The 19134-nt window shown below is 39.4% G+C and overlaps 1 protein-coding gene and 1 pseudogene across 1 annotated transcript in view; both read right to left on the bottom strand.

The window, feature by feature from the left end:
* LVRN (laeverin) overlaps positions 1-19134 on the bottom strand; it is a 66269-nt gene that overhangs the window by 3208 nt on the left and 43927 nt on the right. Inside the window, exons 13-19 of the mRNA XM_072840612.1 lie at positions 18533-18588; positions 15818-15971; positions 14243-14337; positions 12270-12377; positions 11134-11301; positions 10779-10916; positions 2830-2905 (exon numbers count right to left, since the gene is read on the bottom strand). Of these exons, the coding sequence (XP_072696713.1) occupies positions 2830-2905; positions 10779-10916; positions 11134-11301; positions 12270-12377; positions 14243-14337; positions 15818-15971; positions 18533-18588 (795 nt within the window). The remainder of the gene's footprint in view (positions 1-2829; positions 2906-10778; positions 10917-11133; positions 11302-12269; positions 12378-14242; positions 14338-15817; positions 15972-18532; positions 18589-19134) is intronic.
* LOC140642062 (U2 spliceosomal RNA) lies at positions 728-892 on the bottom strand (annotated as a pseudogene).

The following is a 19134-nucleotide window of genomic DNA, read 5'->3' as shown; positions in this document are numbered from 1 at the left end:
GCCAGGCTCCAGCCCGGTGAGTATGCAGACCCAAGCAAGAGCTGCAGAGAGTGTATAGTCTCCGTGCTGCTCTAGAGGCAGAAAGGACTAATGAAACTTCTCATTTTCTTTTTAATAATTATTTTCGATATGATCACGTGAACATATAGATCATGGCAGGATTCTTGGTGATTAAAAAGTTTTTGACAAGGATATTCATAGTAGCTAATTTACTTGTTTTCAAAATGGCAAAAATGCCACCACTGCTAAACATATTTTTACATTATTTTTAAAAAAGAAACTATCAGTGATTATAGAGTTTTTTGGAACTTTGGGGACTGCTAAATTTTTATGCACCTCGTTCATTCATTAAACAACAAAAACACCTCACCAGGTTCTGTAAACACAGAGATGACCTGATGCTCTTCAGAAGATGCCAACACAAACTCAGCCTCCATTCTGGAGCTTTCCTTCCTTCGGGCATGTTTGAGTATGCCCTTCACTCTCCTGTCCACGGAATCCCTGATAAATCAGGTCCCTGCAGCTCAATCTCAAGCAGGCCAAAACCCACACAGAGATAATTCCTTTAGGAATTACTGATTCTTCCTCTCTCATAATAATAACTACATAGCTGACTGCTTCTCTCTTTTTTATTTTGGCTCAGGATCAAACTTCAGGACTCTGTGACCTACATGTTTTTTGTTTTATTTGCTGGAGCAGAGGAGTTGATTTTCCTTTCCTTTTCTTTTTTTTTTAAACCAGGTTAATTTGTGAAGTGGATGGAGCAAGCTCCTATTCCATCTCCCTGCTCCAAAAAGCCATGTAATATATTATTGGATGGAGAATGTATTAGATATTAAGCTGTTAAGAACAGATACCACACCTGATCTCAGCCAAAAGGCCAAGAAGCAATTGATTTTCCTGTCTTATTTACAGAGGCCCTTTCTGGTTTGTATTAATATAGTTCTGGGCCACATGTTTAATTTGCACTCATGCATTTTTTTCAAAAACATTTACTGAAATCAACTGAGATGAAATTGATGGACAATAAACTGAATTCTCTTGAAGTGTACAAGTGAGCGAATTGTGATCACTGTATACACCCATGAAACACATAGCCACGGTCAAGATACAGTAAAGTACACTTCCACCACCCACAGATTCCTTCGCAATCCAGCTCTCCCTCTATCCCAGGCAATCACCAAGCTGCCTTTTGTCACTAGAGATGATATCTGGCATTTCCTAGAATGTATCTGTTTTTTTTTTATCTCAGCATAATCATCTTGAGATATATCCATGTTATTACACAAATTCTTTTTTTTTTTTAAATTGTGGGATAGTATTCCCTGGTGTGGATATATTATAACATTTTCCTTATCTATTCACCTATTGATGGATGTTTGGATGGTTTCCAGATTTTGGCTAATGTGAATAAAGCTGCTGTGAGCCTTCATGTACAAGTCTTTGCATGGATATAGTTTTAATTCCTCTTGAGTAAAAACCTAAAAATAGAATGGTTAGGTCATATGTGTCTAAATAACATTTTAAAACACTATTTTCCATAGTAGTTGTACCATGTACCATGTACCTTCTCACCCAGAGGCAGAAAAAGAGAGTTCTGGTTGCGCAAGTGTTTGCCAGTGTTTGTTGGTGTAAATCTGTCTCATTTTATCCATGCTACTAAGTGTAGAGAGGTTGTGTTTAATAGATATTTTTTTTGGCCCTTTAACTTGCTTTCTGGTTATAGGATCCCCTTTTTCTTTCCAAAACTACTCCTCCCCTATCCCAGGGCTTGTGGTTTGGGTGGGGCTGGCTCCAGAGTGGGCACATGATCCACTCCCACCACAGTGATACAAGTGACCCAAGTAGGACCACAACCAGAGTCATTCCACAGGGCTGGGACTTGAACTTGGGTGAGCAAGGACTCTTCCTTCTGCAACTGAGGGCACTGAGGATGACATAAGCCTGGAGCCACGTTTGCCTCCTGTGGAAAAAGCCAGCCTAAGAAGAAATTCAGCCCAGGAGAAAGCAGAGCCTAGAAATGGCAAGCTCTGGGGGTGCCTGGCTGGCCCAGTTGGCTGCGCGACTCTCAATCTCACGGTTTGTGATTTGGAGCCCCACACTGGGTGTAGAAATGACTTTAAAAATAAAATCTTAAAAAAAGTAAAAGAAATAGCAAGCCCCTTGTTAGTTTCTAGAATATAGGCATGACTAAAACATGGTTTCCCTCCTCAGGTTGCTCAGGATAGCCTCAGGCAGTAGACACATTACACACCCATGATATAGGTATTCACAGGAGATCGGGGAGCATGCAGGAGGAGAGGGTGTAAATCAGTTAATTGAAAGATTCCTAGAACAGGTGGTTGGAAGCAGGGTCTTAAAGGATAACTTGGACATCCAAGGATAGGCATGGTGAAGTCACCCAAATCAGAAGGTAGAGTGTTTCCAAAACCTGGAAAATGTGAAACAACACCACAATTTAGGAAAATCTATAAGAGGAAAAGTATTTGGGAGTGTCTCTCATGTCCTCCTACACTCAGTGGTGAGGCAGGCAAAAGATGAAGCCAGAGAAGCAGACAGGGGCCAGGTTATAATGAAAAGATTTAAAATGTCTTCTAAAAATTCAGATGAGTTACTGAAGCTTTGACAGCAGGGCAAGGACTGGCAGCAAGATGAGGGCTGGGAATAGAATGAAAAACCATTTCCTGCTCACAGTGAAAAGAACACCACCAGGAGCACGGAATATAATAATTCAAATAAGCCTGTTCTTTTTCATTTCAGCAACTCCAAATTACATTAAAAAATGGCTTCTAAATTATCATTATAATTCACAATATCCTCAGTACTTACCTCTGTGATCTGTAAATCTGTACTTATGGTTCTCCCTATTATATACATTAGAGTAACCAGTGATTGTGTTCCATACCTGCAAAGCAACAAGATGCTAATCAGGAGCAGAAAACGTTTTGCAAGATAAAGCTATACTTTATATAGCAGGTAAATGCTAAGTGCACAGCCCCCATTGACTGCTATCTCACAAATGTAAGCAGAATCATGTACGAACTAGTTTAGCTTCACAATTTAACAGGAAATCTATTATCTAGAAAATTTTATCAGTCATAAGGAAATATTTATACAGTTTAATATCAATTTGTGTACACATAGTTCTGAAAGCTTTATTCAAATATAAAAAGCTCTTCTTAAAAACAACTGTTTTTATCTTTTTAAATGAGGTGGTTAAAATAGATGTCATGTACCTCAAACTAAGACCACTTATATTGGTTAAGTACATATGCAAATTATGCCCCTTAAAAAACTAATTAATATGGGATCAGTTTCAGAAACTCTGGCTAACCTACTCTGAAAGCTTAAATTTTGTATTTGTATATGCTTTTTGGAGAGAGGATCCATGTCTTTGAATATTCTCAAAATGTTGGTGATCACTGAAGTGCTAAGTGTTCTAGCTCTACTTCTCCTCCCTCAAAGAGGCATAGGGACTGAAACGTCCCCTCCAGCTTAGCGTCCTTAATATCCAACAAGGATCATCCAGAAAAAAACCATGAAACACTGTTAAGGAAAAACACCAGATACATACCTGCCCAAAGCGTTGCTGTGGTTAAAAAGGTAAATAAAGACTTTTGGATGCATTAAAGAAGAAAGAAAATTAAAACAGCGTTAATGTTCTGGACGGAACAAGAAAGGATTGCACTGCCACTCTGTTCTATTGATTATTGATAGTTAATACACACTATTTTTTTTTACACACAATTGACTTACTTGCAAAATGTATCCTTGAAGTTAAAAAATCACAGGAGTCAATGCTGGCATAATATCCAAACAAAGGTGAGAGAAAACAGTGCTTTTATTCTTTTTTACGTTCTGAGCTCTAATGTGAGCTGTTTCTAGTTGAGCAAAGCAAAGGACAAGAGAGAGTCTCCATACAAACACACTTGTTTCTATAGGGAAAGAGGACTCCTTTCTTTTTTTTTTTAATTTTTTTTTTATTGATTTATGATAGTCACACAGAGAGAGAGAGAGAGAGAGAGGCAGAGACACAGGCAGAGGGAGAAGCAGGCTCCATGCACCGGGAGCCCAACGTGGGATGCGATCCCGGGTCTCCAGGATCGCACCCTGGGCCAAAGGCAGGCGCCAAACTGCTGCGCCACCCAGGGATCCCCAAGAGGACTCCTTTCTATAGGGAAAGAGCTACTCCTTAGCTCCCTATTTTTATTGGCCAGGTATTAAAAGTGTGAAACAACTCAAGAAATCTGGCAAAATTTGAAAGGAAAAAAAAAGTAGAAAATACCTAAGGCCCAAATGTGTGATTTTCTACCAGGCAGAAGAGGAACACTACCCTGAAAGGCAGATCTGGGTTTGAAGTGACCTTGGACAACTCGTAACTTGGAAAGACAAGACTAACATACAGTGAGAAGCATTGTTCTGGAGAGGAAAGGAGATGCTGTGTGTTGAAACACCTACCAGAGTTTCTGGCACACTTTGTCCCTTCCTGTTCTCTCAAGTTTCAAGAGGAGGTTTTTTTTTTTTTTTTTTTTTAAGACATATTTATTAATAAGAGAGAGAGAGAGCATGAGCGCATGTGTAGGGGGGTGAGGGGATAGGCAGAGGGAGAGAGAGAATCCCAAGCAGCTCCAAGCTGAACACAAAGCCCCATGTGAGGCTCGATCCCAGGACCATAAGATCATGATCTCAGCCAAAATCAAGAGTCAGACTCTTAACCAACTAAGCCACCCAAGCACCTCCTCTTGAGGAGGTATTTTTGAGACAGAGAAGATCTGCCCCTCTGGTTGAGACAGCAATCACCGAAATATTACTGAACAAAAATAGATACATTCCAAACAGTTTATCCTGCCAGTGGTCAGATACAGGCTAATTAATACAAAGACCAGAGCCAACCTGCATCAGTAGAGTTACTGTTTTAAAAAATTGGTAACATTCCATGCTAGTGTGGGCACAGGAATTTGGGCCACTCTCATCTGGCTCACCTTCTGTCTCTCTCCTTTCTCGAATTTCTCCTCCCTTCCTATTTCTTCCCCTGCCACATTTGATTTCCTGTGGCAAACATGGCCAGCAGGCAGGCATGGGAACACCAAAGTATCCAGGCAGATCCAGTAACAGGCGGTGGGCATGGGCTGTTCAGAGCTTGGGTGCACCTCTCCATAACACCTGACTTCTCTCCATTTGCTTATGCACCTGTTTCTCCATTTGGCTCTGTATTCCCCATCATGAAACACAAGAGAATGGAAGTGGGAATGGTGTAAGCTTTCATACTAAGGACTTTAGCCAATGTAACAGTATTTGAAGAAGAAATCAAGTGTTTGGTGAAAAAGGCAGTAAAATTCCTTTTGGGTCAGTTGAGTTTGAACCTGATCATACCCTTATATTCTATATTCTAATAAAACTAGGGTTTTCCTGGAGGCTGTGAGGCCTACATTACTTTTAAGAAAGCCAAAAACACTTGATGAGAATGATAGGGCACAAACACTGTTCTCCTGCCTACATACAGTAAGTAACAACTCATACAAATTCTATTCTTCATCTCCACCCACACATTCTTCCATGAGACCTAGCCACAGATGCATGTCCAGATGCATTTTCTCTAACCTGCAAGAGGTCTTTATTGGTCACTGGAGGTTCACTCACTGAGATCAGGGCTCAAAAGATCATCTTTGGCCCAATGATTAGCTTAAACACCCCCACAGCAACCAGCACAGTGCTCTGAACATGGGAGTGAGGGGCAGAACCAAACCAAAGTTGTTTTAAATACAAATATTCTCAAATATAGCTTCAGATTAGACTTCCTTGGAAGAATTGGGGGCCTGGGTGAGGGGAGCAGATGTTCCTGATCTGCTGTGGGCAGCGCCCTCACCTTAACACTTGACCAGCCCTCTCTTGTCCAGTCCAGAGCCCTGAGTTCCAGCCATGTCCTGTGACCGGTCCCAAGGCAGATGCTGGGTCCTGCCCCCAGGCATTTCTTGGTGTCCTCTCCTCCATGCGAAAGATAATTTTTTTCAACTGCTTGTTCAGATCCCACTCAAATCCCATTCTCCTCTTTGGCTCCTCAAACCTTCTCCAGCTCTTCCCGACAGCATTTATCAGATCCCACATCCTCATCACCTTATATCCCTGACAAGAGCTTAAACTAACCAGACCTTGGCCCGGGAAAACTAGAACATTTTATTATAAGAAAGAACCTTGGAATTGATCAAATATAATACATTTCATTTTATACAAAAACAAACCAAAGCCAAAATGTTAACTAAGAGGCCAATAATAAACAGTTGTTCTAGTAACATTCCAGATGAGAGTGTTGGAGAATTCAGTTTCTCATATGTTTCTCTCCCAGAACAAGTGATCTCCTGGCAAAGTGACACCCTGTTTACATTACATATACGGTAAGTAGCAGGATTATGGCTATAAGATATAGGAAAAGGGGCACGGAAAACTCTAGATTTTCTTCTGCAGGGCTCCTTGGGGTCTCTTTGAGGCTAGCATATATTATGAGTTTGCAAAAAGTGAAGGTTAACACAGTTCCCAACTGATGGGGTTGCTGTCTTTCTTGTTCACAGAAGGCTTCTCAGCATGTTCCATGAATAATGCTCAGTGGAACATACTGGAAAAACACTGAATTCATAGCTAACTGGCTAGTAATCAGTCACATTTCAGGAAGTTCAGAAAAGTCCTTTTCAAGTAATTAACATAAAAGTTAATTTGTCAGAGGCATTCGTGTATTCATCCTTTCATTTTGTCTTTTTTAAAAAGATATTTTATTTATTTATTTATTTATTTATTTATTTATTTATTCATGAGAGGCAGAGAGAGAGAGAGAGAGAGAGAGAGAGACAGGCAGAGGGAGAAGCAGGCTCCATGCAGGGAGCCCGATATGGGACTCGAGCCCAGGTCTTCAGGATCACACTCTGGGCTGAAGGCGGCGCTAAACCTCTGAGCCACCTGGGCTGCCCTTGTCTTTATTATGTGAAGACTGGTAACATGCTAGCTTTCATGTCAAATATAACTGTTTACATAAGTGATGATTCAAATGTTCTGATGTACAACAAATTAAGTCAACATTCTTGTGCCATCTTTAGTATATATAACATTTTAATTATTAACCTGAGCTTTTATTTCCTTCTAACAATCCATATGTATTATCACTGTTCATTCAATCGTTTGCAAACTTCAGCAAGACTGATCAATATTACAATTGCTATTAAATAAATGAACAGAAAGTAAATGAAAATAAATGTATTAGATGTAGAAAGCAAACCTATTTGAGTCTGAAAGACTTTTTGTGGCAGAATGTATGAGAGGAGTGAACTGAGATGAATTTGCTATAAATAGGCATCTATTTTATGAGCTCAGCATCTTGTTGATGAGGGATTAAAATATTCAAGCCATGACTAAAAGTTCATACATCGGGATACCTGGGTGGCTCAGTGGTTGAGTATCTGCCTTTGGCTCAAGGCATGATCCCGGAGTCCTGGGATTGAGCCTCACATCGGGCCCCCCATGGGGAGCCTGCTTCTCCTTCCTCTGCTGAGGTCTCTGCCTCTCTGTGTCTCTCATGAATAAATAAAATCTTTTAAAAAATTCATACATCTATAATTCTAGGAGCTTCTTGAGGTTCAAAAGACCCATTTCGAGTCAAAAAAATGGAGAATTTAATCCATTTAATACAGTTACATACATCATTAAAATAAATCACTGCACATCACTTCTCCGCCCTTTGGCTAAAATCAGGTATAAACTATTACACAATGGACCTTCCAGACACTGTTGCCAACATGTTCCTGTTCTCTAAACACAGAAAAAGAAAGGTTTTTCTGAGGAATAAAAGTTAGAGCACACTGAAAATCACTTAACTTGGGAGCAGTCTTTCCCATGAGCTGCCCAAAGCCATTTTGGGGGCTTGGTCGGCCCGGGTGCTGTGTGTGGTCAAAGGGGCTGGTCCACCTGTGGGAGCAGAGCCGGCCAGCTGAACTCTCCGCAGTGACGACCATGTTCTACACCTGAGCTGTCCAGCGTGGCCACATCATGCTCTTAGAACAGGACTAGTGCAACAGCGGAGCTGAATTCTAAATTCTATTTAATTTTAATCAATTCCAATTTAAATCAATATCCACAAGTTATTGTATTGAGCAATGCGGCCTTAGATACTTTTCAAATCAGGTGTCAACTGCTTTCATGTTAAACCGTATCAGGCTTACCTGGGGAGTTAGCAAAAGGTGCAGATTTTCTGCCTTATTTTGACGGATTCTGATTTTAAAAGGGGTAGGTGGGCTTGAGAGTCTTTAGGTTACTGAGACACTCTAAGTGACTTCTACTGTTCTGCCTGGATTCACCTTGCCTGGGGGAGAGGTACCACGTCACTTTGAGCCATGGTGGCAATAAGTACACTCTAGAATTAGGACATTCTAGGTGCCAGGCACCACTAGATACTCAGCCTGACTCAGAATCGTGAACCTCTGTCTTCCTCAGAGCCCAGAGGTGCAAAGGAAGGACTAGAGGATATCACAGCTTATAGCAATGACAAGTTGGGTCCTCAGGCAAATTATAACACATTTCTTTTTTTAAAAAATATTTTTATGTATTCATGAGAGACACACAGAGAGAGGCAGAGACACAGGCAGACGGAGAAGCTAACCCTCTGGGGAGCCTGATGCAGGACTCGATCCCAGGACCACAGGATCATGCCCTGGGTCACAAGAAGACGCTCAACCAACTGAGCTACCCAGGTGCCCACATAACACATTTCTTAAAGGAGCTACTCTCTCAACATTTTAATTCCAGAACCGCTCCTAGATTGTTCGGTAGGAAGCGCAGGAAGAGAACAGTCCAGGACGGTTGCTGAACTGAATGGCCCTGGGCATTAGGACCACAGCAGCAGGAGGACAGGTGGCCTCCTCAGCCAGGCAGAGCCAGGCACTCAGACCTAGAAGGCGCTTCTGTTACAAACTCCAGGGAGACAGAACAGAAACAGAGACAACTCTATGAGGCTGGAATCTCTAAAATTTCAGGGAACAAGAGGATCAATGTAAATAATTCTCATTCCTATCCTAACTCCCAAATTCCTAGGAGGACCGAGGAAGGAGGTAGTATATTTAATGACTTAAGCAAAAATGGAAGACACCATTTACTCCCAAGGCCTGAGGAATCTGAGGAAATTTAAGCAATTCATAAGGCCACCGAAGCAATGAATTTAGAATGACAGATAATTTAACACTGGACATAAGGTGAATTTTCTCAATTCGTGACTAGGCTAAGTGTGTTCCACTGATGAACCAGAAACATAGTACTGTACAGACGAGCTTTTATCTACATGTTGTAAATTTATTATTTAAAAGCACATTTTTTTGGTGATATAAAAGAGTTTAATAAATGTTAACAAAAGAAAAACATTCTAAGATTTTGTTCCCAGAAAGAGCCATATTCAGGAGCACCTAGGTGGCTCAGTTGGTTAAGCATCTGCCTTCGGCTGAGGTCATGATCCCAAGGTCCTGGGATCAGGCTCCGTATCAGGCTCCCTACTTAGTGAGGAGCCTGCTTCTCCCTCTGCCTCACCTTCTGCCATTCTACCTGCTTGTGCTCTTCTCTCTGTCAAATAAATAAATAAAATCTAAAAAAAGAGAGAGAGAGAGAGAGAGAGCCATATTTGTTTTGTTTTTGAGACTGGGGTGAGGGTGTTGGTGCATAGAGAGAGAAGGAAAGGGAGAGAGAATCTTAAGCAGGCTCCACGTTCAGTGCAGAACCCAATGGGGCTCCATCTCATGACCCTGAAACCATGACCTGAAGCCAAGAGCAGGATGCTTAATGGACTGAGCCACCCAGGCACCCCACATATTCACATTCTTTAACATTTATATTCTAAATGTACTTGCTGTTCCAAAAGGATAACTTATTTACAAAAGGTATCTTCCAACTTTACAAGTGGTGAGACCTCATAGCAGATACTGTGTATCTATCTGCTAACTCTAGCATTTGTGAGTACTTGTAGGACATATTATTCTAGGCTTTCAGGAATATATGATTAAGTAATGCTCTGGAAAGACCAGCCATCAAGGACATACTGTCTGATTTTTTCATGTGAATGTATATTTTACCCAACAGGGGGCTCTCAAGCAAACAGATTTAATCTTAAAAGGTGAGAAATATGAGGGACACCTGGGTGGCTCAGTGGTTGAGCGTCTGTCTGCCTTTGGCTCACGCGTGATCCCAGGTCTGGGATGGAGTTCTGCATCGGCCTTCCTACAAGGAGCCCGATTCTCCCTCTGCCTGTGTCTCTGCCTCTCTCTGTGTGTCTCTCATGAATAAATAAATAAAATATTTAAAAAAGAAAGGTGAGAAATAAGAAAAGTTCAAGAATATAGAACTCGGATATGTGAAGAGGATCTGACAAATAACACATGAACAACACCCAGGCGGATATAGTGATGAACACTGCTGTCTTTTGAAATAGAGTGATCTACTTCACAAAATAAATGAATGGCTGGTATACACTCATACCAGAAAAACATGACTTGCTCTATTCTGTATCTCAGGCAAAAGACTTTACTGGAGAAACTGAGGTAGGTGAGTATCCCAGGCAAATTCATTTTCGTACAGGAAGCCAAAAGTGAGGCTATGGCTCACTTTCTCTTCCACAAATGAGACTAAATGCAAGAAAAAGAAACACTTTTCTGGTCAATGCAAAGGACTTTTGTGACCCCAATGAGACTAAGGTTGAGCTTCTAGCACCAAACCAATGACCTGTCTGAAAGAAAGGTCTCATATTTCCTTCTTACCTTTTACTCACAGCTTGCCAATTGTTGACTAAAAAGTCCTTTGCAATGTACCGGCCAACTTCAGATGCTGCCACAACTTCAATTATATTTGTTTCATTAAAAGTGAAAGGAGATGCAGTAATGGCGTACTCCATGTATCTGCAAAAATGCATTTGCAGAAAATAAATACACAAACATCATCCAGTAGAAAGTGAATTTCAACAAGTAGACTTAAAATCCCATGTGGTGCTAAATCAATAGTGCACAAATGGATATTATTTTAGTTGCTATATCAGCACATGTTCTATTTTTCTCCCTTTGGTTTATTAATTGTATTCCTCTGCCAGGATTTTGAAAATAGGTTGACCATAATCACCTGTTAAGTATCCATGGGTTTTTACTGCAACTCATTGCATAAGCAAGTTGAATCCTTTCTTCTTCCTTTGTTTTATTAGCGTACATATTTAACAAAAAGTCCCATTCTTCATCACTTCCCAAGGCAATGCCATAACATAAAATCACACTTTTAATCGGAGAAGGTATTCTGTAAGGTAGAACATGCAATGATATTTCTCATAGTAGTTAAGTTACATGTTTATTTAGGTCATTATATTTTTAGAAGGATGCTACCCAGAAAAAAATGCTGAGGTCTCAGATATAAAGATCAGAAGTGGGGATGGAGAAAGTCACTTGTGGAAACTGTCACTATTTCGTGATATTATTAATGTCACGAGAAAAGAACATCAGATTAGTTTAGAAACTAAAGAATTTTAAGAAATAAGGAAATTATAATAGTTCAATCAATGTATGCTAATAATTCAGCTTGAGCTCATATCATTTTTTTGAAGTAATCTCCACACCCAACATGAGGCTCAAACTCATGACTCTGAGAGATCATGGGTCAGATGCTCTATCCACTAAGCCAGCCAGGTAACCTTCATTTCATGTCTTATGATCACATTTCTTAAGAGTCCATCTGAGGCGATGCATTAGAGGTAACACAATAAAACCAGAAAGACAGTCTTGGTCTCAGCGCTCAGTGGGAATGCAAACTCACAGAGAATGAGCTTGTTGGACACACTTACATATAAATCACAATAACGAACCATCAAAGAACAACCGAAATAAGACTCAAGGTATGCAGAAGTGCTTGTTAGGGGCAATTAGCAGTCCTGGGTGACAACTCACTTCATAAATTGAATCTATTGTCATTCACAGACCTACAGTAGACAAAGCAAAAACAGAAAGAAAGAAAGAAAGAAAGAAAGAAAGAAAGAAAGAAAGAAAGAAAGAAAGAAAGAAGAAAGAAAGAAAGAAAGAAAGAAAGAAAGAAAGAAAGAAAGAAAGAAAGAAAGAAAGAGAATAAAAGTTTACTTGAAAAAAAAAATAGGAGAGACAGACTACCCAAGTGAAAACAAAACAATCCATCCCTGAATGAGAACATCAAAAAGGTAGAGAAATTATTGGTGTTGAAAGAGGACAGAAATAAGGGCAATCCAATACGAGTCTTACTCATTCTCTGGATGGTTTGCCCAGTTTTTGAAGAGCTCTCTTGACAACTGAAGACAGTCTTCAAGGCCCAACCAGCACGCAGTTTCAAAAAGTTTTTCCAGGGCTACTCTTAAAGGAAAGCGCAAAGAAAAACATTTTTTTTTTTTTTTGCTATGTTTGCTACATTTATTTTCTTCCTGCCTCTGAGCCTATGTGTTTCATGACAAGATGGGTATTTTAAAATATCCTTCCAATAACATCAGGTTTTTTTTTTTTTTTTAAATAGCTTTTGTGGATGGCAAACTTATTTAAGGCTCAGGGAAATATTTGCTGAGATGCTCTCAGACACCAAATAAACTCGTTTAAGCCTGGTATTTTTTGAAAGTCAGAAATAAATTCCTGCCATCCCTCATCTCCCTCAAACACACACGGGAGTACACACACTCCACATCTGTTATCAATTTATTTTTCCTCCCTTTTACAATAATTGCCTTATGGATAGAAAGAAAAAAGACTTGAGAGTATTTGATCTACTACATTTAAAAATGAAGTTCTTTCTCTGTACATGGAAAGGAGAGGGGATTGTTTATTTCTCTCTTTCCATGACGTGTTTCCCTTGCTTGAACTTCTGTTTCTTCCTCTACTCTGCTTGGTTATTATGTCCATGTCCAGAAAAAGAACAGAGATTTTTGTTTTGTTTTGTTTTGATAGCTGAGCAGGGATACCCAATTATCATTCACTACAAGTTCAAAAGAATACAGAGAACAATAATAAATCCAGAGAAGCAATGCTGGGAGGCATGTTTCTCTATGCTCCCTACTCTCTCAGACTTGGATTCAGAGGTAAAGGAATCAAACTGGCCATGAGTTTCCAGGAAATGCAAAAGCCATATTGCAGTTGCTCTACCCTCCAACTGCAACCCAGCCAGGCCTGACCTTCCAATAAAGTGAAGTAGAATGTCCAAGGGTGGAGGACCTCTGAAAGATAGTTCTGAGTATTCATTTACACACTCCTTCCCTCTCCCTACTCATCGCAAATTGGATGCAGCAAGATGGAGTTCTATGTAAGTACTGCTAACTCCCCAAGGTTACTCTGAAGACAACTGGCCTTGGGATGCTATATAGAGCAGATCATTTCAGTCCAATTTAGGAGAGCCAAGGATATGGCTGGCTAACACCTGTGCTGCCTCAGTGAGCACAATTTTGCCTTTCTGTTCATGCACCCAACTCATTTGCCCACTTACTATCCCAGCTAGTCCTCATTGTCTTCCGTCTACTGGTCTAGTCAACCCTATATCCTTCTAGTCACATGCTCTGGCATAGAAATGTCTCCCCTCCTAGAAGGATACTCTTGAGAGACAATAATTACATTTTATATATTTTGTGTTTCTTCTTGGTCTAATTGATTTCAGCTTCATGTTGACTAGAGCTATAAACACAATCTCTGTACCACTGTAGATAACAAATTCCCTCTGTAAATCTAGAAGCTCCCTGTCATTTGCAATACTTACTCATGCTCATGCACAAATGACTAAAATATTTCAGGCAATTTCTCGCATCATATTTGTAGAATGAATGGTAGAATTGCTGTCATCAATAACATACAGAAAGGACATTTTTCTCTTGTGGCCTTCCTCTGCCTTCAATTCATTGGTACAGGCTAGTTTTGCTCAGTATACACACAATCTCAACCAGTGGCCTAAGATTTCTGAGTATAGAGCTATAAATTCCTGTGGGTACATGCATGTATTTTGCAGGTAAATTAAGATCCCAAACTAGTATTTTCTACTAGGATACATGTAATTTCACCAATCCTAAGGCTACTGTTCTCAAGTAACATACAAAATCTCCCATTAAATCATAGGTATCAAGATCTTATTAATATGAGTCTGGAGCTCCATCTATCAACCATTGAATCATTTTATTCAATTGTAAATTGAATTGAGTATAAGTTGAATATATATATTCAGTATAGAAAAATTAAAAAATACTTACAGGGCTAAATAGTCATCTTGTAATGTTGCCATGTTTTCACGAATCACAGTTGAATACATATTCCATATTGAAATAAGTCTCTTTAATAGATACTTCTATAAACAACAAGGGATACCTACTGTTAGTTTTGGCTCACAACACTGAATTTGCATTGTCTTTTCCTTTCTCTGAAACGACATGAATAGAAGAGTGACAGATACTTCCCGAGAAGTTGTCTTTATCTGTTACTAACCATGCAACTGGTTTATTCTGTAGCCTCTCTACGTTTAGTTTCTTCATTGATAAAATGGAGTTGCCAAGAATACCAGTGCAGTTTTGTGAGGACGAAACAATATTAGGTATATGAATGTGCTCCCTGGCACATAGGAACTTGATAAATCTTAGCACTTACTACTATTTAACATCACTTGGCACATTTTCAGGTGTCTTCAAAATAGAGAAAGAAATGTAAAATTTTAACACTATTAAACTTTCTACCTTAACAGTTCTATGCTTCATATCTACACCTCCAAGAAAATAAGGACAGCTGATTTATGCTTTGGACAATTGTAAGCCGTGGATCTAAATAAATTTTCTTCAATTGAGCACTCAGCTGGTGAGTAATAAGGTTATAAAAGTTATCCATTTGCAATACACCCCTAAGCACAAAGTAGATGTTATTCCTTGACATTCTTTAAAAACAAATCTGAGTTTTTACTTCTTTTACCCAGAATCAGGTGTCAGAGATTATCAATAAGCCACCTCCATCCACAGTTAAGTGCCGTATTTTATGGGTCACCATCTCCATGCTCAAGGACATTTCCGCCAGCACTCTGGACATCAGAGGACAGTCTAGACCCTTAAGGTATTTGTGATCTCGTCCTCAAACTGCCCCAGAAGCTCACTTGGAATTATCATCTGGCACACTTTCTGGTTTGTTTCTGGTCCCTAACTCTCCAAAGGGTTACTCCCTAACTGCTACTTTGGTTTTCCCTGGGCCATCTTTCTTCTGATCGCTGCTTAAGATCTCATAATGGAAGTTTTCTCCTTTTGTGTTGTTTCAGTTATGATGGTATGTCACTGCCCTATGAATTCCAGGTTCCCCCTCTCACTTGCCAGCATCAAAAGCAGCTTCAAAACTTTGACTTTTTCTGGAGTATCCCTCTCTGGTTAAGCATTGGTCCTGTAGATCAGAGTATTTCAATGATGAATATAGGGTTGTTAAAAGTCTTTCTGTTTGACTACCAATCTTTTAGAAGAGTAATTGCTATAAGAGAAAAAGTATACCATTTCCATCCACTTCTGGGTTCTTAGGGTACATTGTCACTTCATCAAGAATAAAGACCTTTCTAAACTTCTCTCATACTTACCTCCTAGACCAGGTCTATGACTAAAGTATTTTCTTCTAAGAATAACCAGCAATTTCTAAGAAAATGAATATATATCCATATATATATATATATATATATATATATATATATATATATATGGCTAGTAGACTATTACTTGGGGAAAGATGTGTTTCACAGATGCTGGAAAGATATGGAATGAGGAAGAGAGGACTTTTTAAAACCACATAACAAAGAAGGAAATTACCTTTAATAATGGGTACATATCATAGCTGTTCACATCAAAAACAAGATCCTTGGTTACCAGGTTCACCAAGACTGCATACCACACTATGATTTCATCTTCTTCAGCAAGGTACTTGGTTAAATCAAGTGCTGTTTCAATCTCAATATAATTGTTTCTGTTTGGTTCAAAAAAAAATACAGACTCAAAATACCTCCACTTGCTAAATAATTTGCACACTTTCCATATTTGTTCCATGCTTTGATGCCTCACTTCAATAAGATATGTTTAATAAGGAAGCTACAGGTCCCATTTCCTTGATAAGATGGGAGCCAAGCAATGCTGACACTACAGTTTGATATACCTTCAAGCACCCAGATTTTTGGAGACTATAGGAAAATCCAGGCCAAATGTTGGACTGCTCATCCAATATTACAAAATTGAATATTACAAATTCTACAAAATAGAATTTCTAGTAATTTCTACAAAATAGAATATTACAAACTAGTATATAGGACACGACTCTTGCCTACCATTGGGGAGCTTATTCTTTGAGGCTCAGGAGCTGGGCCTTATGAGCTGCTAATGAGTCCAAGAAAAGGCAATGAAGACAGTGAAAGTATCAAGGAAAACACATGCGTGTGATGGAAAAGTTAGGGAAGGCCTCCTAGAGGAGGAGCTTGAGAAGGGCAATGAAGGCTGGGTAAGATGGAAATGGATAGGGAGAAAGAGGAAGCCCACTTATGACAAAGAGGATAAAGAGGGAACTGGTGTGATGAACAGACCAAGCAACCAAGGCACAGGAGTCCTTTAGTGGCTGAGAGGTGGAGGCTGGTAGATAAGGTGGATCAAAACTGTAGAGAGCTCTGAATGTCAGGATGAAAAGTTTACACATAGTGGGAAGGTATTTAAACAACTGGGGTGACATCGTGAAGCTGATGCTGAAAAATGTTATCACAACTGCTGAAGAAGACAAGATAGAATTTAAAGGAACAGAAGGCTGGATGCTCACACAACAGGCTAAGTAACAGATAATGGGCCTGGCTTAACATGCAAGCAGAGAAGGTGGTAAATAAGGTGAGAATCCAAAAGACATCTTCAAGAAGGAAGAGGTAAGACAGGTTGACTAAATGACAGATGGAAAGAGAGAGAGAGGAGTCAAGGATACCTCTGATGTTTCAAGTGTGGGTGATGGGAAGCATCATGGCACTCTGACAGAGAGAAATTGATAGCGGGGGCAACTCAGAGACAGAAATAAAGTCCACTGTGTCAGGTCTTGAGTTTAAATGGCCACAGGATAATCAGAAGGCAGGAGGGAACAGATGGAGAAGTATATTTAGAAAAGTCATGAACATATCCTTTCACAAAGCTTTATTGATTAGCTTATATCTGCTGGGCCCTGTACGTGCACATAATAAAATGATCCCTGAAACCATCAGAATGCATAAGGCATCCAAAGGAAATAGAGAAAAAAATAACATAACAATGGTAGGTCTGAAGGATGCTTGTAGCAGCAGGCAGAAAAGTCAGACACAAGAGGAAAACCAGTTTTGTGTCTCGGGACCCTCTAGAAGCCAAGAGAGGTTTCTCGGAGGATGTGGTTCAACAGTCCCAAAGTCATGGTGGTCCTAGACAGGGGTTGCAGCAGGTCAGAGAGCAAGGAAACATGCTGTAGGTCACAGAGGGAAAGTGGTAAAGAAATGAAGAAAAAAATAAACACATTCATTCAAGAAATAGGGACAGGCCAAAGAAAGACAGAACATGCTGGATAATTTATTATGTATACTCCTTACTTTTATTGTCTGAAAATTTAAATTCTGAACACATATTAATTTACCTGGATAAATACTTAGCACAGCTTATATTGAATAAATGTAATAGAAATAAAATCTAGAATTCTGTAGTATACTAAAATATAGGCCATATCTCATTAAAATTATACCTATAGCCCTTACCCTCAGGTAACAAAAATCACTTCAAAATCTCAACTGATAGTCTATTTCTAGTAATTCTATTTTTTTTATATGCCAGCTATTTCCTTAACTTACAATATCATAGAAAAATACAAATGCATCTACAATCTTCCTAAATTTATCCATTTTAATATTTAACAGCCTTTACATACACAAGCCCAAATAACTTGTATTTTTACCTGTTTAATAACTTGATAGAAATTTCAAAAGTAACAATTCTAATACTTTTGTGATAATCCCAAGAATATTTAAACACTATGACCTTTTACCATGTACATCTTCTGTACTGCATCCTTTAAAAACTCCCCCTTTAAGGAATTCCTTTTAAAATGTTGAATCACATTTTCATATTATAAAACTGAAACTCTCTCCCCATGGAGCACTAACTTCTCATCCCCTGCCTCGCCCCCCCCCCGCCCCCCCCCCCCCCCCCCCCCCCCCGGCCATCACCCTTTCCTTTTCCATCTCTAGGATTCGGACTATTCTGAGGAACTCATATAAGAGGAATCACATAGTATTTTGTCTTTTTGTGACTGGCTTACTTCACTTAGCCCAATGCCCTCAAAGCACATTCACGCTGATACACATCCCAGCAACTTTCACATTACAAAATTCCTTGGTACCCTCAGAACTCAATGCTAATCCTAGTAAGTTGGGCCCTAAATATACTGAAGGAGCAATTTCATTTCATAGTGATTAAGGCTGTAATATTTTACTAAGTTCTCAAGGTACACTCTAAAGCCAGCAGTGAAGAAAATATACTCACTTAGACAAGGAAAAGGCATCATCAATCAGCTGCAGCCTGTGGATAACAGGAATGCCCTGCAAATTAGATCCAAATTTGTGCAGGAAAAGATGAGAACATTTCTTAGCAATAGGATAATTTTCAAAATAATAACAGCATTTCAAGATCAGTGTTGCTTACGAAGCACTTTCATGTGAATTGTCTCTTGTGCAGAGAAACAGTAATCACTAAGGATAGTCCCCATGATTTATTTATTAGACATCTGTTTTTGATAAGTGATCCCTCTGGACATCAATCATAAGGCTTTCATCTGGCAGAGAGTTTTGCCAAAATACTCCCTGAAAAACGGCATGGCAAAAAAAAAAAGAAAAGAAAAGAAAAAAGAAAGGGAAGCCACGTTTAAAAGGCTATCCAAAACAGAAAGTGTATGTTAAATTGTCTTATGCTGTCCAAATTGTTGTCAGGAGAACTTCTGGCATAGGCAGCCTTACGTACAAAGCCTTGTGTACATATTACTTAGCACTATTTTGGTAATACTGAAGTATCCTGAGTGGTGTCTGTCATCTCAAGATCTTACTAATTTGACACAATGCCACCAACAGAGCATCCTGGATTCCAGAATC

This window comes from Canis lupus, chromosome 10 (genome assembly GCF_048164855.1).
Source record: "Canis lupus baileyi chromosome 10, mCanLup2.hap1, whole genome shotgun sequence".
Classification (NCBI taxonomy): Eukaryota; Metazoa; Chordata; class Mammalia; order Carnivora; family Canidae; genus Canis; species Canis lupus.
This window is presented reverse-complemented; position numbering and strand designations above follow the sequence as displayed.